Raw genomic sequence first — 26594 nt, 5'->3', positions numbered from 1 at the left:
AAAAAAAAAAAAAAAATCATTGCAGCATGGCTTGCATAAGCAGCACATCAGCTGCTTCCTCTGGAGTGTTCCAGGGGGTGTTTAGAGGGGGGAGGGGTAGTGTCCCTTCTCAGGATACCCAAACCTGACTGCAAATTTTGTCCAATCCAACAGACTGGCTGCCCCCTCTGGATTAACCTGCCCTGTAAATGGATTTTGGATCAACATTTGTGCCTGTTCCATAGTGAGTTGTGGGTCTTGCATCAACCCAAACATGCTCTTCCACTTGGCAGTATTCAAAACTAAAGACTCTGCCCCTAAATTATTTACCCTTACAGTCCATTTTAGTAAAGGTTTCTCAGGAAGCTGACAGTATTAATCTACGAACTGAAGCATATTTTCACACTATGCCCTCGGCTTTCAGTAGTTTCTTGGCTTGGCCTGTTCCCTTCTCAGACTACCTTTCTGGTCACCAGTGGTTGTACAAGTACTGCCTGTTATTCCAACACAATTTTTCCTTTCTGCGTAGGCCCTGAAACTAGTGGCCATAGCTCTAATTGGACCGGATCTGAGCTTGTTTCAGTGGTACAACCCACCTCTACCTTGTTTTTCCCTCCCATTGCATCTATTGCTGATAACAGCAACCAGGGAATTGTAAGTGTCACCTTTTCCTCGTCATTCTGTAGTTCCGTATATATGCAGCTAGCCAATTCCTCAGGAGGTAGAGCCACCTCTCCTAAATCCCATGAATAGCTTTTGCCTTGGGTGACTGATCTGAGTAAAAGTGCTGCTTCAGTCCATGGGTGTTTTTTTTATCCCATCCTAAAGCCAAAGGTTTCTCACTTTCCCGTTTTTCTCCTTTCTCTCAAAACTACATATTCCAGTGAGTCTGGGTTGTTGCAGCGAATCTCAACATTCTGACACCAATTGCTTGAACAATTTTTCTTAGAAAGATCAGCACAAGGCCAGTCCCCATGAGGCAGAGATTAAAGATGTCCTAAGAGTCCAAACTACTGTGCCACTCCATCATTTCATACATTAACCCCTCCTCCTCCTCTCAGGAGCTCTGGTAGCATAGTGCCTAAGACACTTGACTGCTAATCAAAAGGCTGGTGGTTCAAACCCATCACCTGCTCCTCGGAAGGAAGGTTGGGCAATCTACCTCTGTAGTGATACTACCTCGGAAACCCAAGAAGGGGTTGCTGTGAGTCGGGTCCAACTCGACAGCACATAACAATAGCAACCTCCTCTCAGTAATCTCCCCCATCTTAGGGTTCTGTATTTCACTATAACCCCTCTCAGAACTCACAGACACCCAAGGGATCATCTCACATAGTAGTGGTAGAGGCTGTGAGGCTGGCAGGCTGGCAAGTCCCAGGTGTGTAAGTAGGTCTGGAGGGTCCTCCCATCTCAGGGTTTGATGAACCTCAATCAGCAGATCAGATGATGGCTGCTGTCCCAAATCCAGGGGTGAGATGACAGTGAGCCAACATGCAGAACAGGAGCAAGAGGAGGGCGAACCTTCCCAGAAGATTCATATGTATACCCTCAAGGAAGCTAAGGGTGGTGATTTGAGTTATACCCTCCAGCAAGGCAGGACTCAAGATATATCCCACCTGTGCTGCTCCAACAGAAATACCCCAAGTGGATGACTTTAATAATCAGGAGTTTAAAAGCAGCTACTCGGTTTCATCATGGCAAATTCTATCACAGAGCCAATTGCCAGTCATTATAGGGAAAAAATACTACCAACTGCCCAGCCAAGTTGCCACTCCCAACATGAACCTTAACTGCACACCACCCTAAATAGACATGGATAATAGGATTTACAATACATCACAAAATTGAGGACAATGGCTAGAAGGGCCACATCAAGTAACTCACTGCATCTGTGTATCACAGGTTGTTAATGAGTCTTCCTCCAATCCTGATGCTGTGTTCTTCTTCATATAGCCCAGCTTCTCATATTATTTGCCCAGCATACAGATTGAATAAGTATGGTGAAAGGATGCAACCCAGATGCACTCCCTGCCCAATTTTAAACCACGCATTATCCCCTTGTTCTCTTCTAATGACAGCCTCCTGGTCTATGTACAAGTTCCTCATGAGCACTTAATTGTGTTCTGCAATGTTATCCTTTGCAGATTCTTCTCAATGTTATCCACAGTTTGTTATGATGCACACAGTTGAATGCTTTTGCATATTCAATAAAGCATAAATAAGTATCTTTCTGATATTCTTTGCTTTCGGTCAAAATCCATCTGACATCAGCAATGACATCCCTCACTCCATGTCCTCTTCTGAATCTGGCTTTCATTTCTGGAAGTTTTCTGTCAGTATACTGCTGCAACCATTTTTAAAATTATCTTCAGTAAGATTTTACTTGTGTGTGAAATTAATGGTATTGTTCGATAATTTCCACATTCTGTGGGAATTATCCACACATTCCATTCTTTGGAATGGGTACAGATATGATTTCTTCTGGTCAGTTGGCCAGGTAGCTGTCTTCCTAATTTCTTGGCATAGCTGAGTGAGTGCCTCCAGTGTGGCATCTGTTTCTTGAAACATCTCAATGGGTATTCCATTGATTCCTGGAGCCTTGTTTTTCACCAACTCCTTCAGTGCAGCCTGGACTTCTTCCTTCAGTACCATTAGTGCTTAATCATATGCCACCTTTTGAAATGGATGGTCATCTACCAGTTCTTTTTGGTATAGTGACTGTATTCCTTTCATCTTCTTTTGATGCTTCCTGCATCATTCTGTATTTGACCCATAGAATGTTTCAAGATTGCAACTCAAGGCTTGAGATTTTTCTTCAGTTCTTTCAGACTGAGAAATGCTGTGTTCTTCCCTTTTGATTTTCTACCTCCAGATCTCTGCATCATTATAATAATTGACTGTCTTGTCAAGAAGCTCTTTGAAATCTTCTGTTCAGATCTTTTATGCTGTTGATTGTTCCATTTGCTTTAGCTACTCTCCATTTAAGGGCAAGTTTCAGAGCCTATTCTGACATCCATTTTGGTCTTTTCTTCCTTTCCTGTCTTGTTAATGACCTTTTGTTTTCTTCATGGATAATGTTCTTGATGTCATCCCACAATTCCTCTGCTTTTCGGTCATTGGTGTTCAGTGCATCAAATCTATTCTTTAGATAGTCTCTAAATTGAGAAAGGGCATATTCAAGGTCATATTTTGGCTCTTGTGGACTTGTTTTAATTGTCTTCAGCTTCAGTTTGAACTTCCATATGAACAGATGGTCTGTTCCACAGTCAGCTCCTGGCCTTGTTTTGGCTGAAAATAATGAGCTTCTCCATCACCTTTTGCCACAGATGTAGTCAGTCTGATTCCTGTGTATGCCATCTGCTGAAGTCCACCTGTATAGCCGTCACTTGTGTTGTTGAAAAAAAAGGTATTTCCAATGAATAAGTCATTGGTCTTGCAAAAATTCTATCATGCAATCTCCAGTGTTATTTCTATTACCAAGGCCATATTTTCCAACTAGTGAAAGTTGTTTCCAACTTTTGCATTCCAATCACCAGTGATAACCAAAACATCCTGATTGCATATTCTGGCAATTTCAGACTGCAGAAGATGGTAAAAATCTTCAATTTCCTCATCTTTGGCTTTGGTGGTTGGTGCATAAATTTGAGTAATAGTGGTTTTAACTAGTCTTCCTTGTAGGCATATGGGTATTCTCCTATCACGGACAGCATTGTACTTCAGGATATATCTTGAAACATTCTTTTTGATGATGAATGCCACACCATTCCTCTTCCATTTGCCATTCCTGGCGTAGTAGATCATATGGGTGTCTGATTCGGAAGGGTCGAAACCAGTCCATTTCAGCTCACTGATGCCTAGCATATGGGTCTTTATGTGTCCCATTTCAGTTTTGACAAATTCCTATATTCTTAGATTCATACTTCATACATTCCATGTTCTAAATATTAATGGATGTTTCCAGCTGTTTCTTCTCATTTTGAGTCATGCCATGTCATCAGATAGAGGTCTCAAAAGATTTACGCCATCCTCCTCTACTCCGAGGAGACAGCTCTTCCCCAGTCATATGTTGAGTGCCTTCCGACCTGATGGGTTCATCATGCAGCACTCTATCGGACAATGTTGCAGGGCTATTCATAAAGGTTTCCATGCGGACATATATACATGCATTCAGATGCTGTTGTTAGGTGCCATTGAGTCAGTTCCAACTCATAGCAACCCTCTGTACAAAAGAACAAAATAATTCTTAGTTGAGTACCATCCTCACCATCCTTTCTCTGCTTAAGCCCATCGTTGCAACCACTTTGTCAGTCTGTCTCGTTGAGTCTTCCCCTTTTTCACTGACCCTCTACTTTAGCAAGCAAGCGTTATATCTTTCTCCAGGGAATGGTCCTCTGACAACATGACCAAAGTAGATGAGACAATATCTGGCCATCCTCATTTCCAAGGAGTATTCTGGCTCCCCTTCCTCCAGGATTGTTATTGTTGTTGTTATGTGTTGTCAAGTCAGATCCAACTCATAGCGACCCCTCCTTGGGTTTCCAAGGCAATATCACTACGGAAGTAGATTGCCCCATCTTCCTTCCGAGGAGTGGCTGGCGGGTTTGAACTGCCAGCCTTCTGGTTAGCAGTCAAATGCCTTAGCCACTACGCTACCAGAGCTCATTCTTCTGTCAGTCTATGGTATTTTCAATATACTTTGCCAGCACCACAATTCAAAGGCATGAACTCTTCTATGTTCTTCCTTATTCATTGTCCAGCTTTTACATGCATATGAGGCTATTGAAAATACCATGGCTTGGATTAGGCACAACTTAGTCTTCAAAGACACATCTTTACTCTTCTGCACTTTGAAGAGATCTTTTGCAGCAGATTTGCCCAGTGCACTTCATCATCTGATTTCTTAACTGGTGCTTCCATAGGTATTGATTGTGGATCCAAGTAGAATGAAATCTTTGATAACTTCAATCTTTTCTCCATTTATCATGATGTTGCTTATTGGTCGTCTTGTGAAGATTTTCATTTTCATTGTGTTGAGGTGTAATCCATACTGCAGACTGTATCTTTAATGTTCATCAGTAAGTTTTTCAAGTCATCTTCACTTTCAGCAAATGTGGTTGTGTCACCAGCATATCACAGATTGTTAATGAGTTTTTTCTAATCCTGATGCCGCTTTCTTCTTCATGTAGTCCAGTTTATCAAATTATATGTTCAACATACAGATTGAGTAAGTATGGCAAAAGGATACAACCCTTCTGTGGGTCTGATTTGACAGCAGTACATTTTGTGTGAGTTACCTTCTTGTTCTGTTTGAACAATTTTTGGTCTGTGTACAAGTTCTTCATGAGCACAATTAAGTATTAGGAAATTTCCATTCTTTACAACGTTATCCATAAATTATTATCATCCATGCTGTTGAATGCCTTTGCATAGTCAGTAAAAGACAGGTAAACATCTTCCTAGTATTCTTTGCTTTCAGCCAAGATCCATCTGGCATCAGCAGTTATATCTCTCATACCATTCCCCCTTCTGAATCCAGCTTAATTTTCTGTCAGTTCCTCTTTGAAGTACTATTGCAATCATTTTTTAATTATTTCCAGCAAAATTTTGTGTATGATATTAATGATATGATTGGATACTTCCCACATTTTGTTGGATCACCTCTCTTTGGAATGGGCACAAATATGGATCTCTTCATGTATATATATATATACCAAACTCACTGAGACAGAGTCAATTCCAACTCATAACAACAACCCCATTTGTGTTTCCAAGATGGTACATCTTTACAGAAATATATTGCAGTCTTCATCCCACGGAGTAGCTGGTTGCTTTGAACTGCCAACCTTCTGATTAGCAGTCAAATGCCTTAGGCACTGTGCCAGCAGAGCTCCATATGTGTGTGTGTGTGGGGGGGTACATACTTTAAAACAAATACCATTGCTGTCAAGTCAGTTCAGACTCACAGTGACCCTATAGAGCACTAAAACTGCCCCCAAAGGATTTCCAATGCTGTAATCATTAAGGAAGCTGACTGCCGGATCTTTCCAACACAGAGTGGCAGGCGGGTTTGAACCACTAACCTTTTGGTTAGCAGCCCAGAGCTTAACCACTGTGCCACCAAGGATGGATAGACAGAAAGACAGATAGATGGATAGGTAGGTAGGTAGATAGACAGGCAAACAGACAGATGGCAGTAACTATGGATAAATCACTCCCTATCAGTAAACGGCACTCTTCACAAGACCTTAACACCATCCATGTCCGTTATCTGTTTCACACACCAAGGGAAGTAGACATGAAATGAAGGTTGTTACTGCCCAATGCGTATCTATGTGTGTATTTCATTTCAGAAGATTACTTGAGCACTTCAGCCATCCTCTTTGGGGATACTAGAAGAGTGGAGAATTTTCTGTGCGCAAAACATTGGCTCTAGGAACATCCCAGCTGAGAGGACATCTCAGATGGATGAATAGCTTGGATGCTTGATCCCTGCGGCCATTTTAACTGGCCCCATGCCTTTGGCCTTTTACCAAATTCCCATTAAATAATTTTAAAAATTAATTTAATTTCATTACTAAACTACATCTGAGAAACTGCTTGATTCATGTCCTGTCTACACCATCCACATGTTTCTTTTGTCAAATCATCTGATCTTCAACTATTTCACTACAAATTTTTTTTTGAAGCATTTTTTTAAAGAAATTTTGTTACAGAAATGAGGAAATTATTAACTCATCTCTTGTGATTTTGAGTTTTCCCTCCCAGAAAGCTTATTTTTAGAACCATACTAAGTCAGCTGGGTCCAGTCGACAATAACATATATGCAGCTCTGGTAGCATAGTGCCTAAGGCACTTGACTGCTAACCAGAAGGCTGGTGGTTCAAACCCACCAGCAACTCCTTGGAAGGAAGGTTGGGCAATCTACTTCCATAGTGATACTGCCTCAGCAACCCAAGGAGGGGTCGCTATGAGTCGGGGCCAACTCTATGGAACATAACAACAACCACAACAACAACCTATAATAGACAGGCTAACCAGAAGGCTGATGGTTCAAACCCACCAGCCACTCCTCGGAAGGAAGGTTGGGCAATCTACTTCCGTAGTGATACTGCCTTGAAAACCCAAGGAGGAGTCGCTATGAGTTGGGGCCAACTCGACGGCACATAACAACAACAACAGGACAGAGTTTATATGTGTGTTACATTATTAAAGAATTTGTCAAAAATAAGTATGTGTATTGGTGGGCAAGTTTCAACAAGCAGTATTCATTGCTTCTTCATCATTTCCATATGCTTTCTCCTTCGTTTATTTTGCACGTAAACATCCATACTGCACATTCTGAATCTTTTGGTCTTCTGCTATGATCTTTTCTGGATGAATGGAAGGTACTGAAGTATAAGGAGCCCGGTAGTCCAGTGTTCAGCTGCAAACCTAAAAAGTCCGACACGCAGAACCCATCATCTGCTCCTCAGGAGAAAGATGTGGCAGTCTCCTTCCATAAAGATTTACAGCCTTGAAAGCCCCATGGGGCAGTTCTATTCTGTCCTGTAGCTTGCTGTGAGTTTTATCTGAAAGACCTGGGGGGTGGGGGTGTTGGGTAGGGTTTGGCTGAATGTATATGGGATTGTGCTGCCCTCTAGTGGTAGCCAGAAAAACATAGCTAGAGGAAAGGAAAGACCAGAATTTTGAGTAGGTGTAAGAAGTCACGAAGTGTGCCAGATTCTCAATTAAATATTTATCACATCCTTGGACAACTTCTGCCTTTTATGTAACGGCTTTCCCTTTTAAGTGTTTGCAATAGATTTTTATCATCCGCAACATTTTAGCTACCTCTATACTCAACAAAATACCAACCTCAATCTGGGATCTGGAGATTGGCTGTGTTACTGGGGTGGGGGCACTGGCCTAGTGTGCCCAAATTGTTGTGGGTGAATCGATACCCAGATGGGCCATGTTGGTGAAAGACATTTGTATCCTTCTCCATCTATATTATGGGAAGGAGCAGCTGGGTCAGGCCATGTGTATGTACGTTATTTCCTTTTGCGTCATCATGGATTTAACCAAGCCCTGCTGACACAGTGATTAAGCACTCAGATGCTAATTGAAAGGTAAGCAGTTAGGACCCACCAGCTGCTCTGTGGTGGAAAGATCTGCCAGTCTGCTTCCATAAAGATTGTTGTTGTTGTTGTTATGTGCCATCGAGTCAGACCCGACTCATAGCGACCCCTCCTTGGGTTTCTGAGGCAGCATCACTACAGAAGTAGATTGCCCCATCTTCCTTCCGAGGAGTGGCGGGTGGATTTGAACCACCAGCCTTCTGGTTAGCAGTCAAGTGCCTTAGCCACTATGCTATCAGAGCTCCCTCCATAAAGATTATGAACTTGGAAATCCTACAGAGCAGTTCGGGCCTATCAGATAGCTGTGTGTCAGAATGACTGGATAGCAATGGGTTAAGTTTGCTTTTGGTGTTCGTTTATTTTTTCAATCTTGCCAGATCTCCCTAAAACCTGTCCATTTTCTGATTATTTCTAATAAGGTAGGACAAATTAACTTACATGTGGTTATCTGACCATTAGATTTATATACATATACCATATTTGCATATGCAGTAAATATGGGGTATTTCACAAAACCTCTTAAAATAAATTATCATCAAGCAGATGTAAGATAGTAAAAATGATGTTTAAAGCATCTTTGATTTAAGCTTCTTTATGTTCAAAATCCCATATCTCTCCTTAAAACCACCCATTGTTAGTTTCTCAAGTGAGTGACAGTTATCTCTACAGTGAGCAGAGTGTCCTTTCCCTCAGTGACAAGGGTTGGTTAGTAGTGACTGCATTTCAAGATATTGTATTCTCATAATCACAAGCAAACAGAAGCCAGATAAAATACAGTGACTGAATTAATTGGGGCCTTCTTGCTGACACACAAGTGGCTTGATGCTTGCTGTGCCCTGTTAGATAACCCACAGAGAACTGCACTCACTGATCCCTCCTTGGCTTTGAAATTTAGCCAGAGTGATCCATAAAATAATTGGGCTGGATTAGACATCATTGTTTTTTCTGTACTTCTGTTAAATAACCAGTCCAACCTAAGAACATGACATCTAAAGGCAAAATTGCCAAGCTCTTCCTTTCCTCAAGCAAGTGTGAAACGTTACTCTACTGTTTATGAGATACTAGCGTAGTGCCTAAGGCACTTGACTGCTTACCAGAAGGCTGGCGGTTCAAACCCACCAGCCACTCCTCGGAAGGAAGGTTGGGCAATCTACTTCCGTAGTGATACTGCTTCAGCAACCCAAGGAGGGGTCGCTGTAAGTTGGGTCCAACTCAACATCACATAACAACAACAACAACAACAACAACATCTTATAAAAAGATAATGTTAATATTGTTTCTTCCTTTTCAGGTATCTGGATGGGAACCAATTCACACTGGTACCCAAGGAGCTATCTAACTACAAACATTTAACACTTATGTAAGTAACATATTCCATGTTTTTCAGTCTTTGACTTCTTACTCAATTTCATGAGAACAGAGACGGCAGGACACATGAGACGTAGTGATGATAGAAATCACATACAGCTGGTGCATTGTGGTTTGCGATCACTAGCGACATCTTCATAGAATATCGATCAGGTGGATGAGTGTCTTAAACAAAGGTCCTCTTCTATTCAAAGAAGCACAGATATGAGAAAGTCTAAGTATTTAGAGAAGTAGAGAAATCAGTAGTCACAGAATTAGAGAAATACAGTAAAATTGGATATTTCTACTGACAGTGAACATAGACTATGTTATGAGAAGGGAAAAGTGTATTTATACTTTATTCTTGACTTTAAGCAAAAGATGCCAGATGTGATAACTTCACTGAAAATACATTACAAATGTAATTTATTAGATTTAGGACTCTTATGCAAAGCATTATTAAATAACCCATGGGCTTCCAGTATTAAAACTTACTTTAGAAGATCCATATATATGTATATAGCATTTAAGTTAATATGACAAGGATGCTATAATTCTGAATATAAATTGCAAAATATTACCACTTTATTGTTTTGTTTGATAGCCTCCTAAAATAACATCTTTTATTTTCCCATTAACATAAATAATTTTAGACCCTCTTCAAGTTGTAAGCTAAGCTGATATTTAATTTGATCTTATTATATATATGCTACATAAAGGTAGTTTTGGTCTTGTTATACTTAGGGTCACACTTTTAGATTAGGCCTGGTGGGAGATTGATAAAACTTGTCAGAACCCCTCCAAAAATACTGGGGAATGGGAGTAGATGTTAAGACAACCGTTATATTTGCTTTAAGTCTATCCAGCTCTGAAATAAGTCTGACTGACTTAATAAGCAGATTGTTTCTAGAATAAGGAGGTTTATCCCTAATTGGAGTGACCCCCTGGGTGGCACAGATGGTTAAGGAAGGGCACAGCCGTTGAAGATCCTGTGGGGGGCAATTCTGCTCTGACATACATGGGATCACCATGAATTGGAATCAGCTTGATGACAACTGGGTGTTTTGGTTGTATGTTTTTCATCAGTATTGAGTGACTTCTAGAATCCTAACTAGCAGAAAGCATTGAATTTTCAACCGTACATAGAATAGAACAAAACACTGCCCAGTCCTTTGCCATCCTCACAATCACTGCTGTGTTTGAGCTCATTGTTGCAGCCACTGTGTCAGTCCACCTAGTTGAGGGTCTTCCCCTTTTTTGCTGCCCCTCCATTTTACCAAGCCTGCTATCTGTCTCCAGGGAGTGGTCCCTCCTGATAACATGGCCAAATTAGGTGAGATGAAGTCTAACCATTGTTACTTCTAAGGAACATTTGGCTGCACTTCTTCTAGGACAAATTCTTCCAAGACACAAAGTGTTTAGAAATGTTTAAATGGCAAAAATGATTACATTAAGAAAAAGGAAAAAAGATTCCTTGTTCTGTGTCTAGTTATGTTTTTGTAAGCAGCAAGAATGGATTACTTACATTTTGTTCTGTTAAATAAACCATTAAATTGCTGCCATTTCTAAAGGCTCACTTCAGTAAAATTGGGTCATTTGTAGCACAACATGTGACCACTACACACCAGTTAGAAATGTGGATTCGTGGATCCAGAAATGTTTTTACCAGTCAACCATCGCACAGCTCTAAACAAGTAACTTCTGCTTATGTAAGTGTTTGATGTTGAGCCTGCTCCAACTCCTGTCAGCCCATGTGTGCCAGAGTTGAACTGTGGGCCACCGGGTTTTCCCTTGGGAATTTATCAGAAGTAGAGTGTCAGGCCTTTCATGAAAGGTACCTCTGGGTGGACTCAACTTCTGTCCTTGTGGTTAACAGCTGAGTGAGTTAACCACTTATGCCACCTGGGAACTCCTCTGCTTATATAGATAAGTTCATTTTAAAAAAATTAACACTATACTACATCTGGAGGAAAAAAAAAAAAAAAAGAAAACTTACTGCCATTGAGTTGGAGCCAACTCATAGCAACCCCTCCTTGGGTTTCTGAGGCAGTATTACTATGGAAGTAGATTGCCCAGCCTTCCTTCTGAGGAGTGGCTGGTGGGTTTGAACTGCCAGCCTTCTGGTTAGCAGTCAAGTGCCTTAGGCACTGCGCCACCATGGCTCCTACCTATAGAGTTAGGAGGATGGATTATAATGCTCCATATAAGGTTCCTGCCATTCTCATGATTTTATGTATTGATTTTACTGAAAGTTTGAACTTTCATGAATGTATGAACAGATTTTCATTTTTCTGAATTTTCTGTTTACTCACAAATTTTGCATTTGCCAAAAAAAAAAAATAGTGAATTCAAAAGATATATTTTATGAGAATAATATCAAGTACACTGAGTATAAATTATGAGCCACAGTAAGAATACACTTGTAAAGGGCCCTTGTACATTGGTAAAATTCCATGTCGGTCTCTTTTACTTATAATTCATTAAACAAATATTTAGTAAGGACCTACTAGGTGCCAGTGACTCTGCCAAGGGCAAAAGGACAGATGTTTTTAATTACAGCATTGTGCACCTCATCCTGAGTTACCAACTATCTCATTGTTTGGCATGTTGCATTTACAACAGTAAAAAGAAAAATCTATTATCAGACAATTTTGCGCATCACTGTACGTCTGGGAGTAGCAAACGGGGCAAAGCAAAAGTGATACTGGCTGTGCTGGTTCGGGTTAAGTGTCAACATGACTGGGCTGTGATTCTTAGTGCTTTGAAAGTTATGCAATGATGCAGTTTTGTAGTTCTGTAATGAGGTAGTCATCCTCCATTTTGTGATTTCATGTGACCATCCTCCATTTTCACATAATGATCTGGTCTTTGGACTCTAACCATGTCAGTAAGTGAGGTATGTATGTAATTGTTATTCAATCGAGTGTTCATTCTTTTATCAAATTTGAGTAATTTTAATTTCTGAAGTATGTGCACTGTGAGGATAAAGTATTTGTATCAGAAGGGACTTCCAAGAGCAAAGCTTTTTCTCTCTCCCTTGAAATGAGTCTGTTCTGTATCTGCTGCCCATATTTCACTCTGGGGCCAGCCTAGTGGAGCAGGCACTCCTAGGAGTATCTCCAGTCTTTGGAGGATGGAGAAGAGGCATATGGGAATGTGACCTTACTCTTAAAGCTTTTGCTGTGAAGTGAAACCTGCCACAGCTCCTATTACTTCATTGGCTAAAGAAAAACCTGTGGCCGCTTCTGAAGGTCCTCGGGTGACGTAAATGGTTTGTGCTCAAGCACTAACCTAGAGATTGGTGGTTCATGGTTCAAACCCACCCAGGACACCATAGAAGTAAGGCCTGAAGATCCGCTTCCATAAATCTTTCATCCCAGAAAGCCCTGTAGAGCGATCCTACTTTATAGCAGTTGGAGATGCTGAGAGTGAGAATCAGCTCTAAGGCAGTGTTTTGTTTTGTTTGATGGTCACCTCTGTTTTCAGCAGGGTGAAAAATGAATAATTACGAATAAAAATACAGTCTACCACAGGGGCTAATCCACGGGTTTGTAATTTTCAAGTAATAACCGAATGTTAATAATTCTGCCATTACTATGAATAAAAAGAGCATTCTCTTCCTACAAATCACTATTATTTCAATTTCTGTGGTAATATTAGACTCGATTTTTCTTTTCTCTTTCAGAGACTTAAGTAACAACCGAATAAGTACCCTTTCTAATCAGAGCTTCAGCAACATGACCCAGCTCCTCACCTTGTAAGTATGAAAACGTGGCCCTGGGTATTCATTAATCCATTGGACCAAGTGCTTTTTTTCAAACCTTAGACAATCCTCGTTAACAAGACAGAGAAAGCCTGTGCCCTTGTGCAGCATACATTCTGTTGAGAGAAACCCAAATAAAACCCCAGTAAACAAACAAATACATGCAGATACTACAAAATATCTTGGGTTCTATAAAATAAACAAGTAAGATAATAATTTATGTGTGTATTGGGGTTCAGGGAAGCCCAAAGTCAGGTGCCAGAGGGATGGCTGAGCATGAGAGTTTCTGAAGTTACACAGGTAAGCCTTCTAAACTGTACTTGGGAAAAGAAGAAATACATTGCATTAGCAAGAACAAAATACGGGAAATACATATTATGTATCAAAAGTCCTCATTTCTAGGATGCTAAGATAAGGGTTTTCTTAACTGTGTTGTGTTAAAAATGATGTTTGGTGATTTTGGGCTGTCTGAGGAAATCACATTGGTTTATGTGTGCTTTCAGAATTCTCAGCTACAACCGTCTCAGGTGTATTCCACTCCGAACGTTCCACGGGTTGAAGTCTCTTCGATTACTGTAAGCATCCTACGTTTAATAACATGGCTCTTCTTCCAGGGGATCTAAAGGTTGTGTTTTTAATAATTTAACTGCTTTATTGATTCTTGAGTATTTTTGGATGTATGCATTAGAGATTTACTATAAATTTGGAACTAAGAAAATCATGTTGTACTCTATCCTTGTTCAACAAACTTTGATTTGGAGACCTTACCTTTCTCTTGTATAATTTTTGCTGTAGGCATTTATTTGACAACATATAACATTAACTGATTATTTTTCATAGTTCCAATTTCTTTTGCTATGCTGAAAAAATAAATATTTTTTTTTAATTATGGAATATATGAATACATTCTTTTTGTTGTAAAAAATTGCTTTTAAAGAGCATGAAAGTGGTCCTTCATAGCTTCAATCCTCAGTTGCCCTCCCCTCCCCAGAGCTAACCAGTTAAACTTTGATTTATTCTCATCTTTTTAATATGCATCTATTTTCATGTACTGACATATGTATGTACACGGCCAGATAACGTCTGAAAGCTGTAAGCAACATCATTGATTGTTCAACTACTGGCTGTTTTTATTTAAGAGTATGGTTTAGAATCTTTGCATCCCTTTTATATAGCTATTCCTCAATCTTTTTTCTGCTGTGGAGTATTTGATAGGATGGAGGAACCATACCTTATTGAATCATTTTAATCTGTACTATCATTTAGTTTACCTCCGATTTTTCATTATTCTATACAGTGATATAATGAACACCTTTTATCTTCTTGGTGCACCTGTGCAAACATTTCAGCAATTATTTGAGGTGAGAAGATATTGTCAAGTATATTAGGTGGATACACAAAGTAACTGTCCAACTGTCCACCAAACAAGACTTTGTGCGTTTACAAAATCATTTTTCTACCAACTATTAAGTGATGTTGCTGCATGCTGTTGAGTTGTTTCCAGCTAATGATGACCCATGTGACAGAGTCAAACTGCTCCATAGGGTTTTCTAGGCTGTAATCCTATGAGAGCAGATCACCAGGTCTTTCTCCCACTAAGGTGCTGGGTAGGTTTGAACCACCAGCCTTTCAGTTAGCAGCTGAGTACTTGACTGTTGTGCCACTAGGGCTTCTAACTATTTAATTAGAACAATAAAAACAAAAACACTACCATGGAGTCACTTCCAATTCATAGCAACCCCCATTGGATTTCCAAGGCTGTACATCTTTATGAAAGTAGATTGCCTCATCTTCCTCCTATGGAGCAGCTGGTGGGTGTGAGCCACTGACCTTCTGGTTAGCAGCCAGATGTTTTGCCTACCATAGCACCAGAGCTCCTTAAATACTATAGAAAAATATTTTCCATCCCTGTTGTAATTTGATTTCCGGTTACTTGAGCATGTGAGTACGTTTTAAGCATATGCACTTCTTTTTCAATGCGTTGTCTGATCATATCATTTTCTCATTTTTCTGTAGGGTACTTTTTCTCTTATTTATTAAGATTTTAGAAGTGTTTTTTTTTTTTTTTTTTTTAATAAGTAAAGGAATGACCCCTTCATTTGCTGTATATGTTGCAAATACTTCCTATTAGACACTCAATACGGAACTTTATCATATGTATATGTATCCTGTTGTCAGCATTTGGTAGTCTTTTGCTTTATGCTCCCTGGGTTTTATATTGTGCTTTTCAAAGTCTCCTACATGAAACTTTTTTTTAAGACTTCTATATGTTCTTTTAAATTTCATTTTTAATCTGCAATATATTTATGCACATGACATGGAATAGGAACTGATTTATTTTCTCCCAAGTAGATATCCAGTTGTGCCGAGCCGATTTGTAGAATCCACCTTCTTTTCAACACTGAATTTTAATAGTATCAGACAAAATTTCACACATGCATGAAAATTTTCCCGGACTCTCTGAAGAACAGGAAATTTAATTTTCGTTTTTCTTGCTTTCAGTTCTTTACATGGAAATGATATTTCTGCTGTGCCTGAAGGTGCTTTCAATGATCTTTCTGCCTTGTCACACCTGTGAGTACCTGGGTCATAAATCTGGGTTTGGCGGCAGGACTGTCCCCGGAAAGTGAGTTTAGCAGGAACAGTCCTCTGCCACTCCTTTTATTGAAGCATCCTAACATGCAAGTGTTGTCTTCTTTGAAAAAAATGTAGAGTTCAACCTGGAGTATGGTGCCCTACAAAATACGGCTTTAATTTACCTCTCTAGCCCTTTTCCTTCATTAGTCGAGTTCTCTTTGCTTAGTGAAAAGAAAAGAAAAAAAAAGCCCACTGCCATCAAGTCAATCCCCACGCATAGCAACCCCCATTGGGTTTCCGAGACAGCAAATCTTTACCAAAGTAGATTGCCCAGTCTTGCTTCCGCAGAGTAGCTGGTAGGTTTGAACCGCCAGCCTTCTGGTTAGCAGTCAGATGCCTTAGACACTGTGCTACTAGAGCTCCTTTGCTTAGTAAAGGGATCTCTTTTTACAACGTGTCTCCCTGATGACGTTCCTAGCCCAGGCCTTTTCTCTTGTACTCTGATTCTGCAGTATCAGCTCCCTTTGCATCCTATCTGTTCCAACTCCCCCTTCTAAGTTGTTGTAGTTGTTGTTGTTGTTGTTGTTGTTGTTATGTGCCATCGAGTCAGCCCCGACTCATAGCGACCCCTCCTTGGGTTTCTGAGGCAGTATCACTACGGAAGTAGGATTGCCCAACCTTCCTTCCGAGGAGTGGCTGGTGGGTTTGAACCGCCAGCCTTCTGGTTAGCAGGCAAGTGTCTTAGCCACTATGCTACCAGAGCTCCCCCCCTTCTAAGAGTCATCCTAAGTATCATCTCTTTTATGATTACTATTCTGATGCCCTCTAATGAAACATCTGGGAGCTCTGGTAGCATAGTGCCTAAGGCACTTGACTGCTAACCAGAAGGCTGGCGATTCAAACCCACCAGCTACTCCTTGGAAGGAAGATGGGGCAATGTACTTCCATAGTGATACTGCCTCGGAAACCCAAGGAAGGGTCACTATGAGTTGGGTCCAACTCGATGGCACATAACAACAACAACAGCAACGAAACATCTACTACCCAGGCACCATGCAAAACTAAATTAACATAGTTCTTTATTTTTATTTGTGATTTCAGTGAAAGTTTCCAGAGCAAATTCATTTTCCTTACAGAGGTTCATACACATTGATTTTCATGACATTGATTGCAATCCCCATAATGTAACAGCTCTCTCCCACTTCCTCCCTGTAGTTGCCTTTACCCTGTATCCTTCTTTCCTATGCATTCCTGCCCTCTGACCTGTCTCCCTGTGCAAATACTGTCCTTCTGATATCCCATGATTGATTGTTCTAAGGAGTGTACCTCTGGTGTAATTGTTCACCTTATATGCCTGTCCATTGTTTAGCTGGAAGCCATGGGAGTGAGTTCAATTTCAGACCTGAAGGGTTAGTAGGAGCCATAGTGTCAGGGGTTTCACCAGTCTCTATTAGACCAGTAAGCCTGGTCCTTTTTAGGATTTTCAGTTTTGTTCCACAATTTTCTCCCACAGTAAGCAGAATCTCCCGTACTGATCCCTTTCTGAGTTGTTGACAATGGTAGCTGAGCACCATCTAGTTCTTCTAGCCTCGTGGTCATATAGGCTGAGGTTCACATGTTCCACTAGGACTAATTGTTGGACTAATTGTTTCCATGCATCTTTGGTTTTCTTCATTCTTCTTTGCTCCAGATGAGAAACAAATTGATGCATCTAGATGGCTGCTTGCAAGCTTTTCAGACTCTAATCTCTACTCATCAAAGCAGGATGTAAAATAATGTTTTTGTGTAATTCATAATGCCACTTGATTCATTATGTCCCTGTGACCATGGTCCTGAGCCCATGGGCCCCAAAACTCACTCCCTCGGGGTGATTGGCCATGGCTAAGAAGTTATACTAACTTTGCTCCCTGTTAGTTCTATTTATATGGACATTCTTATAGCACATACAAATATGTATGTAGAAATATGGTCTGCCCATGTTTTATATGGTCATGGGTATATTAACATAGTTCTTAACTCTTTATCCAATATTGTATAGTCTGGAAGGACAAACAAAGCCTCAGATTGGGTGGACACTTTCCTCTTTCATATACTCTCTTTATACCTTCATATTTCTTGGGAGTACAGTAAAACTCTGCTCTTGTAGATAAATGGAATCCAAAAACATCAGCTGGGTCAAAGTGGGATTCCATTATTACAGGTTGTTTAGACCAGGGTAAAGCTAGAAGGGAGTTCAGGGAGCAGCCCTAGGATCTAAAACCTACTTGGGCTGGACTGAGGTTGGCACCTTGTGGCAGTTTGGGTTTTGGTTTTTTTTTTTGGCCTCTGATATCCCCCTCTGGTTTAGCCCTCCGCTCCATGTTCCACCAAATCCCAAGAAGCTAGGAACTTTAGAAAATCGAGACCAGGGTATGGGCAGAGGATAGGAGCTAATAGTCAGTCATGCTCCTTCTGAATTTGCTTTATGCTGCTCTTGTTGGGTGCCATTGAGTTCATTCCCACTCACAGCAGCCCCGTGTGACAGCACAGGACTGTCCCAAACAATGTTCTTGTCTGTAATCTTTACATAAGGAGATCACTAGATCTTTTTCCTGCTGAGTGGCTGGGTGGGTTCAAATCACAAACCTTTCCATTAGCAGCCAAGCGAGGACTATTTATCAGCACCAGTTTCTGCACATCTGTCTATTAGACTGTTTGGTGCTCACTATTAATATTCCTTCCATTAATCTGTGAAGTCCCTGTAGGCAAGACCTCTGCCTTTTCATCTTGGAGCCTCAACACCTACCTTAAAGTAGACATCAAGACCCCTCCTTTGTAAGCATTGTGACTATCATTTGCAAGGAATAAAATGTAAATGAGGCTCCTTTCTGAGGGGTGGGAGCCATGGTACCTGACTCTCAGAGAAGGCAGCATAAAGAAGGAAGTGACCGTGTGCTCGTGCTAGGCTGACGGGTCAGAAAGGCTGCATAACTCTGGCTGGGCTTGCTTGAGCTGAGCACAGGTTTTGTGTTTTATCACACCAGACTCTCCACCTGGAGAGCAGCTTGAATCCTCTGTCGCACACCCTTTTCTGCCTGGTGTCTATTGTGTCTCATACTTCATGGACAGATTTTCCTTAACTCCCTAAGGAGTTAAGCATAGTAAGATGGTAAGCATAGTAAGGACTAAGCAAATGTCAGTAGAGATGAGATCAAATGACTCAGAAACTTCCTTTTGCTCATATTTAATTTAGAAGAAAGGTCTGAATCCGGTATACATACACAGGGCATTGCAATTTTTAGTTAGAGTTGGGCAATAAAACTGCTACACTATAAAATACTATGGTTTTAGAAGTACATTTTTGAGGTTGACCAATAAAAGAAAAATAATAATTTTTTCTTAGATTGTAGACCTAAAAGCTGTTAATGAGAAATTATAAATCAAGATCAGTCAGGTTTAAAATGCTACTTTATGCATCTATTGTTTGAACTTAAATTTGGCAAGTCACTTCTCTGACCTCAGTTTCTTAGTCTTTAAAGTGATTGTTAATAGGACTGACCTCAGAGATGTGCTATTAGGATAAAATGAGATAACCCCTGTAAATGGCATAGCCCCGGCCCTCTGTATAGTAGGCTCTTCTCACCTTATTTTGCTATCACTACTTCTGCTTTAGTTCTAAAACTAAAGGCTTTGCAAAGAGATAGATACCCAATTAAGTTCCAAATAAGTGCTAATGAGCTAGTTTGGGGTGTCTTTATAATTGCATGTCTCTGCACCTTTGCACTTAAAACCAGTAAAACCTACTTGCTGTTGAATTCATTCAAACACAGAGAAAACCCTTACACTTACCAGCCCATTAACTAAAAGGACTTTTTCATCCAGTTAACTGGTCCCTGTGCCATGTCACTTAGCATTTTTAGACCACCAACACCCTCCCCCAAAGAAGTCAGTCATTCTGATTAGTTAGCTTATAAAGCCTTCTACTCTAACATTTCTGATTAAAATTATTGTGAATATGTCGTTATTGTTGTCAGCTCTGACTCAATAGGAACCCTGTGTACAACAGAACGAAACACTGCCTGGTCCTGTGCCAGCCTCACAATCCTTCCTATACCTGAGCCCATCGTTGTAGCCCCTGTGTCAATCCATCTCGTTAAAGCCTTCACCTTCCTCACGGACCCTCCACTTTACCAAGCATGATATCCTTCTCCAGGGAGTTGTCCCTTCTGGCAACATGACCAGAGTAGGTGAGACGAAGTCTAGCCATTCTCACTTCCAAGGAGCAACATGGCTGCACTTGTTCCAGGACAGACCTGTTAGTTCTTTGGCAGCCCATGGTACTTATTCTTTGCCCACACCACAGCTCAAAAGCATCAACTCTTCTTCGGTCGTCTCATTCATTGTCTAGCTTTCACATGCATATGAGGCGATTGAAGTCACCATCACTTTGGCTAGGCACACCTTAGTCTTCAAAGAGCCATTTTTGTGATATGGACATAATCTCTTTACACACTATGGAGTTCTTGAGAGTTAAAAATTATATTACTCATGTTCTGTGCCCAAAACCTAGCATAGTGACTGTTTTCTCAGTAAATAACGCTTTAATGAAGGAAGTATTAATCTTCACTCAGGATCTGCATGGCTACCCATGTAAACCTGTCTCTGCAACTGTAAGGAGACTTTGGAACAGGTCATCGTTAAGAGTAGTTGGAACCCACTAAATCCCAGATGAGCAGAATTTAAGGAGATGGGAAACACCCAATATTTGATTGTCTTCTCTGTTGTTAGCCTGAATAATCCTATGGAAATTTCCTACTGACCTTCACTTTACGGGTCCCTTAGGAATTAACAGTACTTCTTATTAATGTGTGTGTGTATGTGTTTGTGATTTTTTTTTTTTTCCAGAGCAATTGGAGCCAACCCTCTGTACTGTGACTGCCACATGCAGTGGCTGTCTGACTGGGTCAAGTCAGAGTATAAAGAGCCAGGAATTGCTCGCTGTGCTGGTCCCGGAGAAATGGCAGATAAATTATTGCTAACAACGCCCTCAAAAAAATTTACATGCCAAGGTATGGTTTCCACACTTTCATACTTGTGTTTGGTGTTCTTTCTCAAAGGTACTGTATTGGTTTAAAAGAATAAAAAGAAAACAGGTTACCCTAGAGTTCAAAGGTTTAGCCAGAAGCCCAGTAAGAATAGCTCTTTCTACCTGTGCTTGGAGTTACCTGTGGTGCCCAAGAAAAGAGGGAGCCTTCTCAAATAAATCTCAGAAAGTGTCCGTTGGAAATGAAAACATTTCTAGAAAATGTAAGAAATCCAGAGAACACAATTTCTGGACATTCCTTTAATAGTCTCTAATGATTCAATTGTTTTGCTTTTGCCTCATCTGAACGTGTGGCTTGCTCCTAGGGCTGCCAGGGCCCTGTGGCTTCCTGATCCCAGGTAAGGAGGGATGAGCCCTCCCGAGTGCATAGGCCAAACCTTCCGACTCCCCTCATGTGCTACACACTCCGCCTTGATGTCCATGTTTCTCACTTGTTTCTACCCCTTTTCCTCCCTGTTATGTGTTTGTGGGTTCTAACTAGGATTTTAATAACCATCATTATCTCTTATTATAAGATCAAAGATGTTCATTATAGCAAATTTAAAAATAAGAAAATGTAAAGAATAGGAAAAAACTGTATTTCTGCAAGGAAAAGTAAAGTCAACCACTAATCATCATACACAGAGATAATCATCCTTAAGCTTGTTTTGTGTGTCTTTTCATGATTTATATGGAAATATGTGTATTTAGATTCCTTACAGTGCCAAAGGCACTTGACTGCTAACCAGACAGCTGGTGGATCAAACCCACCAGCCACTCCTCGGAAGGAAGGTTGGGCAATCTACTTCTCTAGTGATACCACCTCAGAAACCCAAGGAGGGGTCGCTATGAGTTGGGTCTGACTCGACGGCACATAACAACAACAGCAACAACCCAAAAATGGGGTCAAAATGTTACCCTTATTCTTAATGTGTGGATGTTTCAAGAAACCTGCACATAATTATTATTTACATAGATGAGATAAATTATTGAAAATGCTATATGTATGATAAGAAAATGCTTATCAAACTTGCTTTATGTATAAAACTAAATCCTAGATACTGTGGAACACAGAGGAATTTTTGGTATGTTCTTGCCTCCCAAGAAATGACACCAAAAGATAAGCTTTCAACACTTGAATATTTATGTAGGAACAACATATTTAAATAGGATTGCTGCACACTGGGAGCCTAGCCTGCTTGGAGCTGGATTGGAGCTTCTAGTATTAAGAGTTAGGTAACTTTGGTTCAATTGTTTCACCAGCCTTTCCCTTCGTTTTCTCTTATGTGAGCAGAGATCTTGGCAGTATCTACCTGAAAGGGTCTTCTTCAGATTAGATGAGTTAGTACTTGCAAAGCACTTAGAACTCTACCTCACACAGAAATACTCACTCAAGATTAGCATCACATAGGGTTTTGTGATCTTAGAAGTTAATAGAGAGATGCTCAGGTTTGACGTGCACGAACTGTTTTAGTGTACTGCTAGGTACGCTGTGAGTTGGGTCCGACTTGATGGCACATAACAACAACAACAACAAGGTAGTCCTAGCAAGGTACACAAGTAAGACCTCATAACATTCAATTCAAACCAGAGAATCAGAGTTAACTATGTTAGTTCAGTGGTTAAAGTCCAGATCTTTAGACTTCAGGCATGTAAGGAATGATTGCAAGAAGAAGGATTAACGATGGTTCCAACTCAACAGATCTTCTTCATAGCTAGGGTTGGAGGTTGGCAGAAGACAGACCCTCAGCCAGTATCTTTGGCAGGGTCTCCCCATCAGAGAATGTCAGAATCAAGAGGGGGATTGTCCATTCTCTGACCTTTCTCAGTGCATGAGCAGAAATCCTGTTTACATGTGAAATCCCCAGCTTGGTTCCACACAATAAGGCCCAGTATGATGGCAAAGACTAACATGTCTCCTCTCCAGGGTTAGAGATTAGCCAAACATACCATTTTCTCTTCAAAGTTAGACATTAGGGAGGTTGTTTACACTTATGTTTCAAGGCTAGTTTACAGAGATTAACTATATTACATTTTCTTTTGTTACAACATGCAGGGTCAAAGTAAATTTAAAGGTTATTTACATATTCCTCATATATTTCACACACTTCTATGCTTATATTTGGAAATTTTCTATATAACTTTCTAGTGATTTACAAATTGGTAAGTTCATAATAATTTATGGGTGATATTAGAGAGCCTCACAAAAGTAGACATATTTCTGTTTCTGAGTTCATATTATGGTTGTGTGTGTGTGTGTGTGTGTGTGTGTTCTGAAATTACCATGCTTCACAATGTTACCCATGGATTGTCATCCATACAATCAAATGCATGTGCATAATCAATAAAACAGAAGTAAACATCTTTCTGGGAGCTCTGGTGGCATAGTGCCTGGGGCATTTGACTGCTAACCAGAGGGCTGACAGTTCAAACCTACCATCCACTCCTCGGAAGGAAGATTGGGCGATCTACATCTGTAGAGATACTGCCTTGGAAACCCAAGGACTGGTCACTATGAGTCAAATTGACTCAACATCAGTGAGCTTGGAAACTTCTTTCTGGAGTTTTGTGCCATAAATTCACCCCAGATTCAGAAGAGGACACTAAAGGAGGGGTATCATTGGTGATGTCAGAGGAATCTTGGCTGATAGCAGAGAATGGGGGATATTGTTCCTATAGACTGTATGAAGCAGAACATGCATCAGGTTTGGAGGAAGAGTCATTAAAGACCAGCACTATGCAAATGAAACAACCTTGGTCGCTGAAAGTGATGAGGACTTGAAGCAGTTACTCATGAAGATCAAAGACTACAAACCAGTATGGATTAAACTTCAACATAAAGAGAACAAAAAAAACCATAAATGGTCTAATAAGCGGTGTCATGCTAAACAGAAAATACAGGCATACCTCACAGATGTTGCGGGTTCAGTTCCAGACCACCACAATATAGTGGATATCGCAGTATAGCAAGTCACACAGTCTTCTTGGTTTTCCACTGCATGTGAAAGTTATGTTTGCCCTATGTTGTAGACTGTTAAGTGTGCAATGGCATTGTGGAAACATTTGAATATTGTTAGGATCACCAAAATGTGACACAGAGATAGGAAAAAAGTGAGCATATGCTGTTGGAAAATGATGCCAATAGACTTGCTTGACGCAGGGTTATCACAAACCTTCGTTTAAAAAAAAAAAAAAAACAGTATCTGCCGAGCACAATAAAACTAGGTAGGCCTGTTTCGAAATTGTCAAGGATTTCATTTCACTTGAATTCACAATCAAGGCCCATGGGAGCATCAGTCAAGAAATTGAAAGATGTATTACATTGGGCAAATCTGCTGCAAAAGACCTCTTCAAGGCATTAAGGCATTTGACTGCTAACCAGAAGGCTGGTGGTTCAAACCCACCAGCCACTCCTCCGAAGGAAGACTGGACAATCTACTTCCATACAGATACTGCCTTGGAAACCCAAGGAGGGGTCACTATGAGTCGGGACCAACCTCACGGCAGTGAGTTTGGTTTTTTGTGTTAGTCACTTTGAGGACTAAAGTACTCCTCACCCAAAATTCAGTTGCCTCAGATGCATGTGAAAGTAGGACAACGAATAAGGAAAACCAAAGAAGAATTAATGCCTTTGAATTATATTGTTGGTGAAGGATATAAAATATACCATGGGAAGCCAGAAGAAGGAACAAATCTATCTTGGAAGAAGTATAGCCAGAATACTCCTTAGCAGCAAGGATGGTGAGGGTTTGTCTCACGTACTTTGGACATGTTATCAGGAGGGACCAGTCCCTGAGAAAGACATCACACGTGGTAAAGTAGAGGGTCGGTGAAAAAGAAGGAGACCCTCAATGAGATGGATTGACACAGTGGCTGCAAAAATGAGCTTGAACATAGCAGTGTTTGGAGGATGACACAGAGCCACGCAGTGTTTTGCCTTCTTGTGCATAGGGTTCCTATGAGTTGGAAGCAACTCAAAAGCATTTAATAACAGCAACAATTATCTGGTGACATTTCTACCCCTTCACTGAAACTGAAATGACAGCGCTGATTTCTATCTTACAAAATTGCTTCTGTTCATTTATCTTATTATTTGGTCTCTTCATCTTAGATGGTGGTGACCATCCCTACTTCTTGTACATTGTCATTGCTTCTTTCTCCTTTCCTTTGCTAACTCTTGTTTTTCTCACCCATTCTTTTAATATTTGCGTATATGGGGAGCTATCTTCAGTTCTACTAATTTCTCATTTATTTACATTCATGGCTTCAAGTACATAGCCATAATTTTTTTTCACATATTTCAGATTCGTGTTCTTCAATTACGGAAAGCCTCCCTCTTGAGGATTGCAGAAACTCAATCACATATCGCAAAATGTGTTCCCATTCTCAATGTGCTGTTACAACTGCATCAGGTTACATATGTACATTACACACACACACATATATTGTCTTCTCTACATGGTACACACACACACACATCTGTTGTCTGCTATCAAGTTATCAGTTGTTAAGTCATTGATTCTGACTCATGGTGACTCTGCATGACATTGTAAAATTGTCCCATGGGATTTTTTACTTTGTAATATTTATAGGAGCAGATGGTCATACCTTTTTTCAAGTGGAGCCACTGTGAGTTCGAACCACTGACCTTTCAGTTAGCATTTGAGTGCTTAACCATTGTGCCACCAGGGCTCACTCTCTATTTCTTTCTCTCTCTCTTTCTCATTCTCTCTGTAAACATAGATAGAGATACATAGATATCTCTTCACCACTTGTCTGTCAGTTTGTCCTACTGTGGTGGCTTGCATGTTGCTGTGATGCAGGAAGCTTTGCCACTGGTATTTCAGATACCAGCAGGACCACCCATGGTGGGAAGGTTTCTATAGAGGTTCCAGACTAAGACTGGGAAGAAAAACTAGGTAGTCCACTTCTAAAAAAATGTCCACTTGAAAACTTTGTGAATAGCAGGGAAACACTGTCTGATACAGTGTGGACAGATGAACCCCTCCAGTTGGAAGACAACAGTGGGCTCAAGCATAACACAGATTGTGGGGATGGCACGGGACCAGGCAGTGTTTCATTCTGTTGTACACAGGGTTGCTGTGAGGCAGAACCGACTCAACAGGACCTAACAACATAGATGGATGCATAGATACATAGATTGTTGTTGTTGTGTGCTGTCGAGTCAGACCCAACTCATAGTGAGCCCTCCTTGGGTTTCCGAGACACTATCACTATGGAAGTAGATTGCCCCATCTTAGATATATGTATATAGGTAGAAAGCAGTTTAGGTGGTGAGTGGATAAGGCATCTGGCTGCTAACTAGAAGGCCAGTGGTTCAAACCCATCAGCTGCTCCACAGAAGGAAGATGGCGCAATCTAATTCCATAAAGATTTACAGCCTTGGAAACCCATTGGGGGTGTCTATGAGCTGGAGCAACTCCATGGCAATAAGTTTGTTTTTGAGTTTATATTGATATATGCATACATACACATATATACATGTATGCATATACATGTATACATATATACATATCCCAAAAAAAACAAATTCACTGTCATCAAGTCAGATCTGACTCAAGCAACCCCTCCTTGGGTTTTTAAGGTAGTATCAATACAGAAGTAGATACTGAGCTCCCCCATGTATATGTATACATATATATACATATGTGTGTGTGTGTGTGTATGAATATGAATATATATCTATATAAAGGAGCTCTGGTGGCACAATGCCTAAGGCATTTGACTG

The 26594-nt window shown here is 40.5% G+C and overlaps 1 protein-coding gene across 1 annotated transcript in view; it reads left to right on the top strand.

The window, feature by feature from the left end:
• Positions 1–26594, top strand: part of SLIT2 (slit guidance ligand 2) — a 569662-nt gene that overhangs the window by 475459 nt on the left and 67609 nt on the right. Inside the window, exons 23-27 of the mRNA XM_042782686.1 lie at positions 9388–9456; positions 13129–13200; positions 13710–13781; positions 15709–15780; positions 20668–20831. Coding sequence (XP_042638620.1) covers positions 9388–9456; positions 13129–13200; positions 13710–13781; positions 15709–15780; positions 20668–20831 — 449 coding nt within the window. The remainder of the gene's footprint in view (positions 1–9387; positions 9457–13128; positions 13201–13709; positions 13782–15708; positions 15781–20667; positions 20832–26594) is intronic.

Source organism: Orycteropus afer, unplaced genomic scaffold (genome assembly GCF_000298275.1).
Source record: "Orycteropus afer afer isolate SDZICR_OR568_19922 unplaced genomic scaffold, OryAfe1.0 scaffold00411, whole genome shotgun sequence".
NCBI lineage: Eukaryota > Metazoa > Chordata > Mammalia > Tubulidentata > Orycteropodidae > Orycteropus > Orycteropus afer.
Note: the sequence above shows the minus strand (reverse complement) of the source record. Positions and strands in the feature narration are given on the sequence as shown.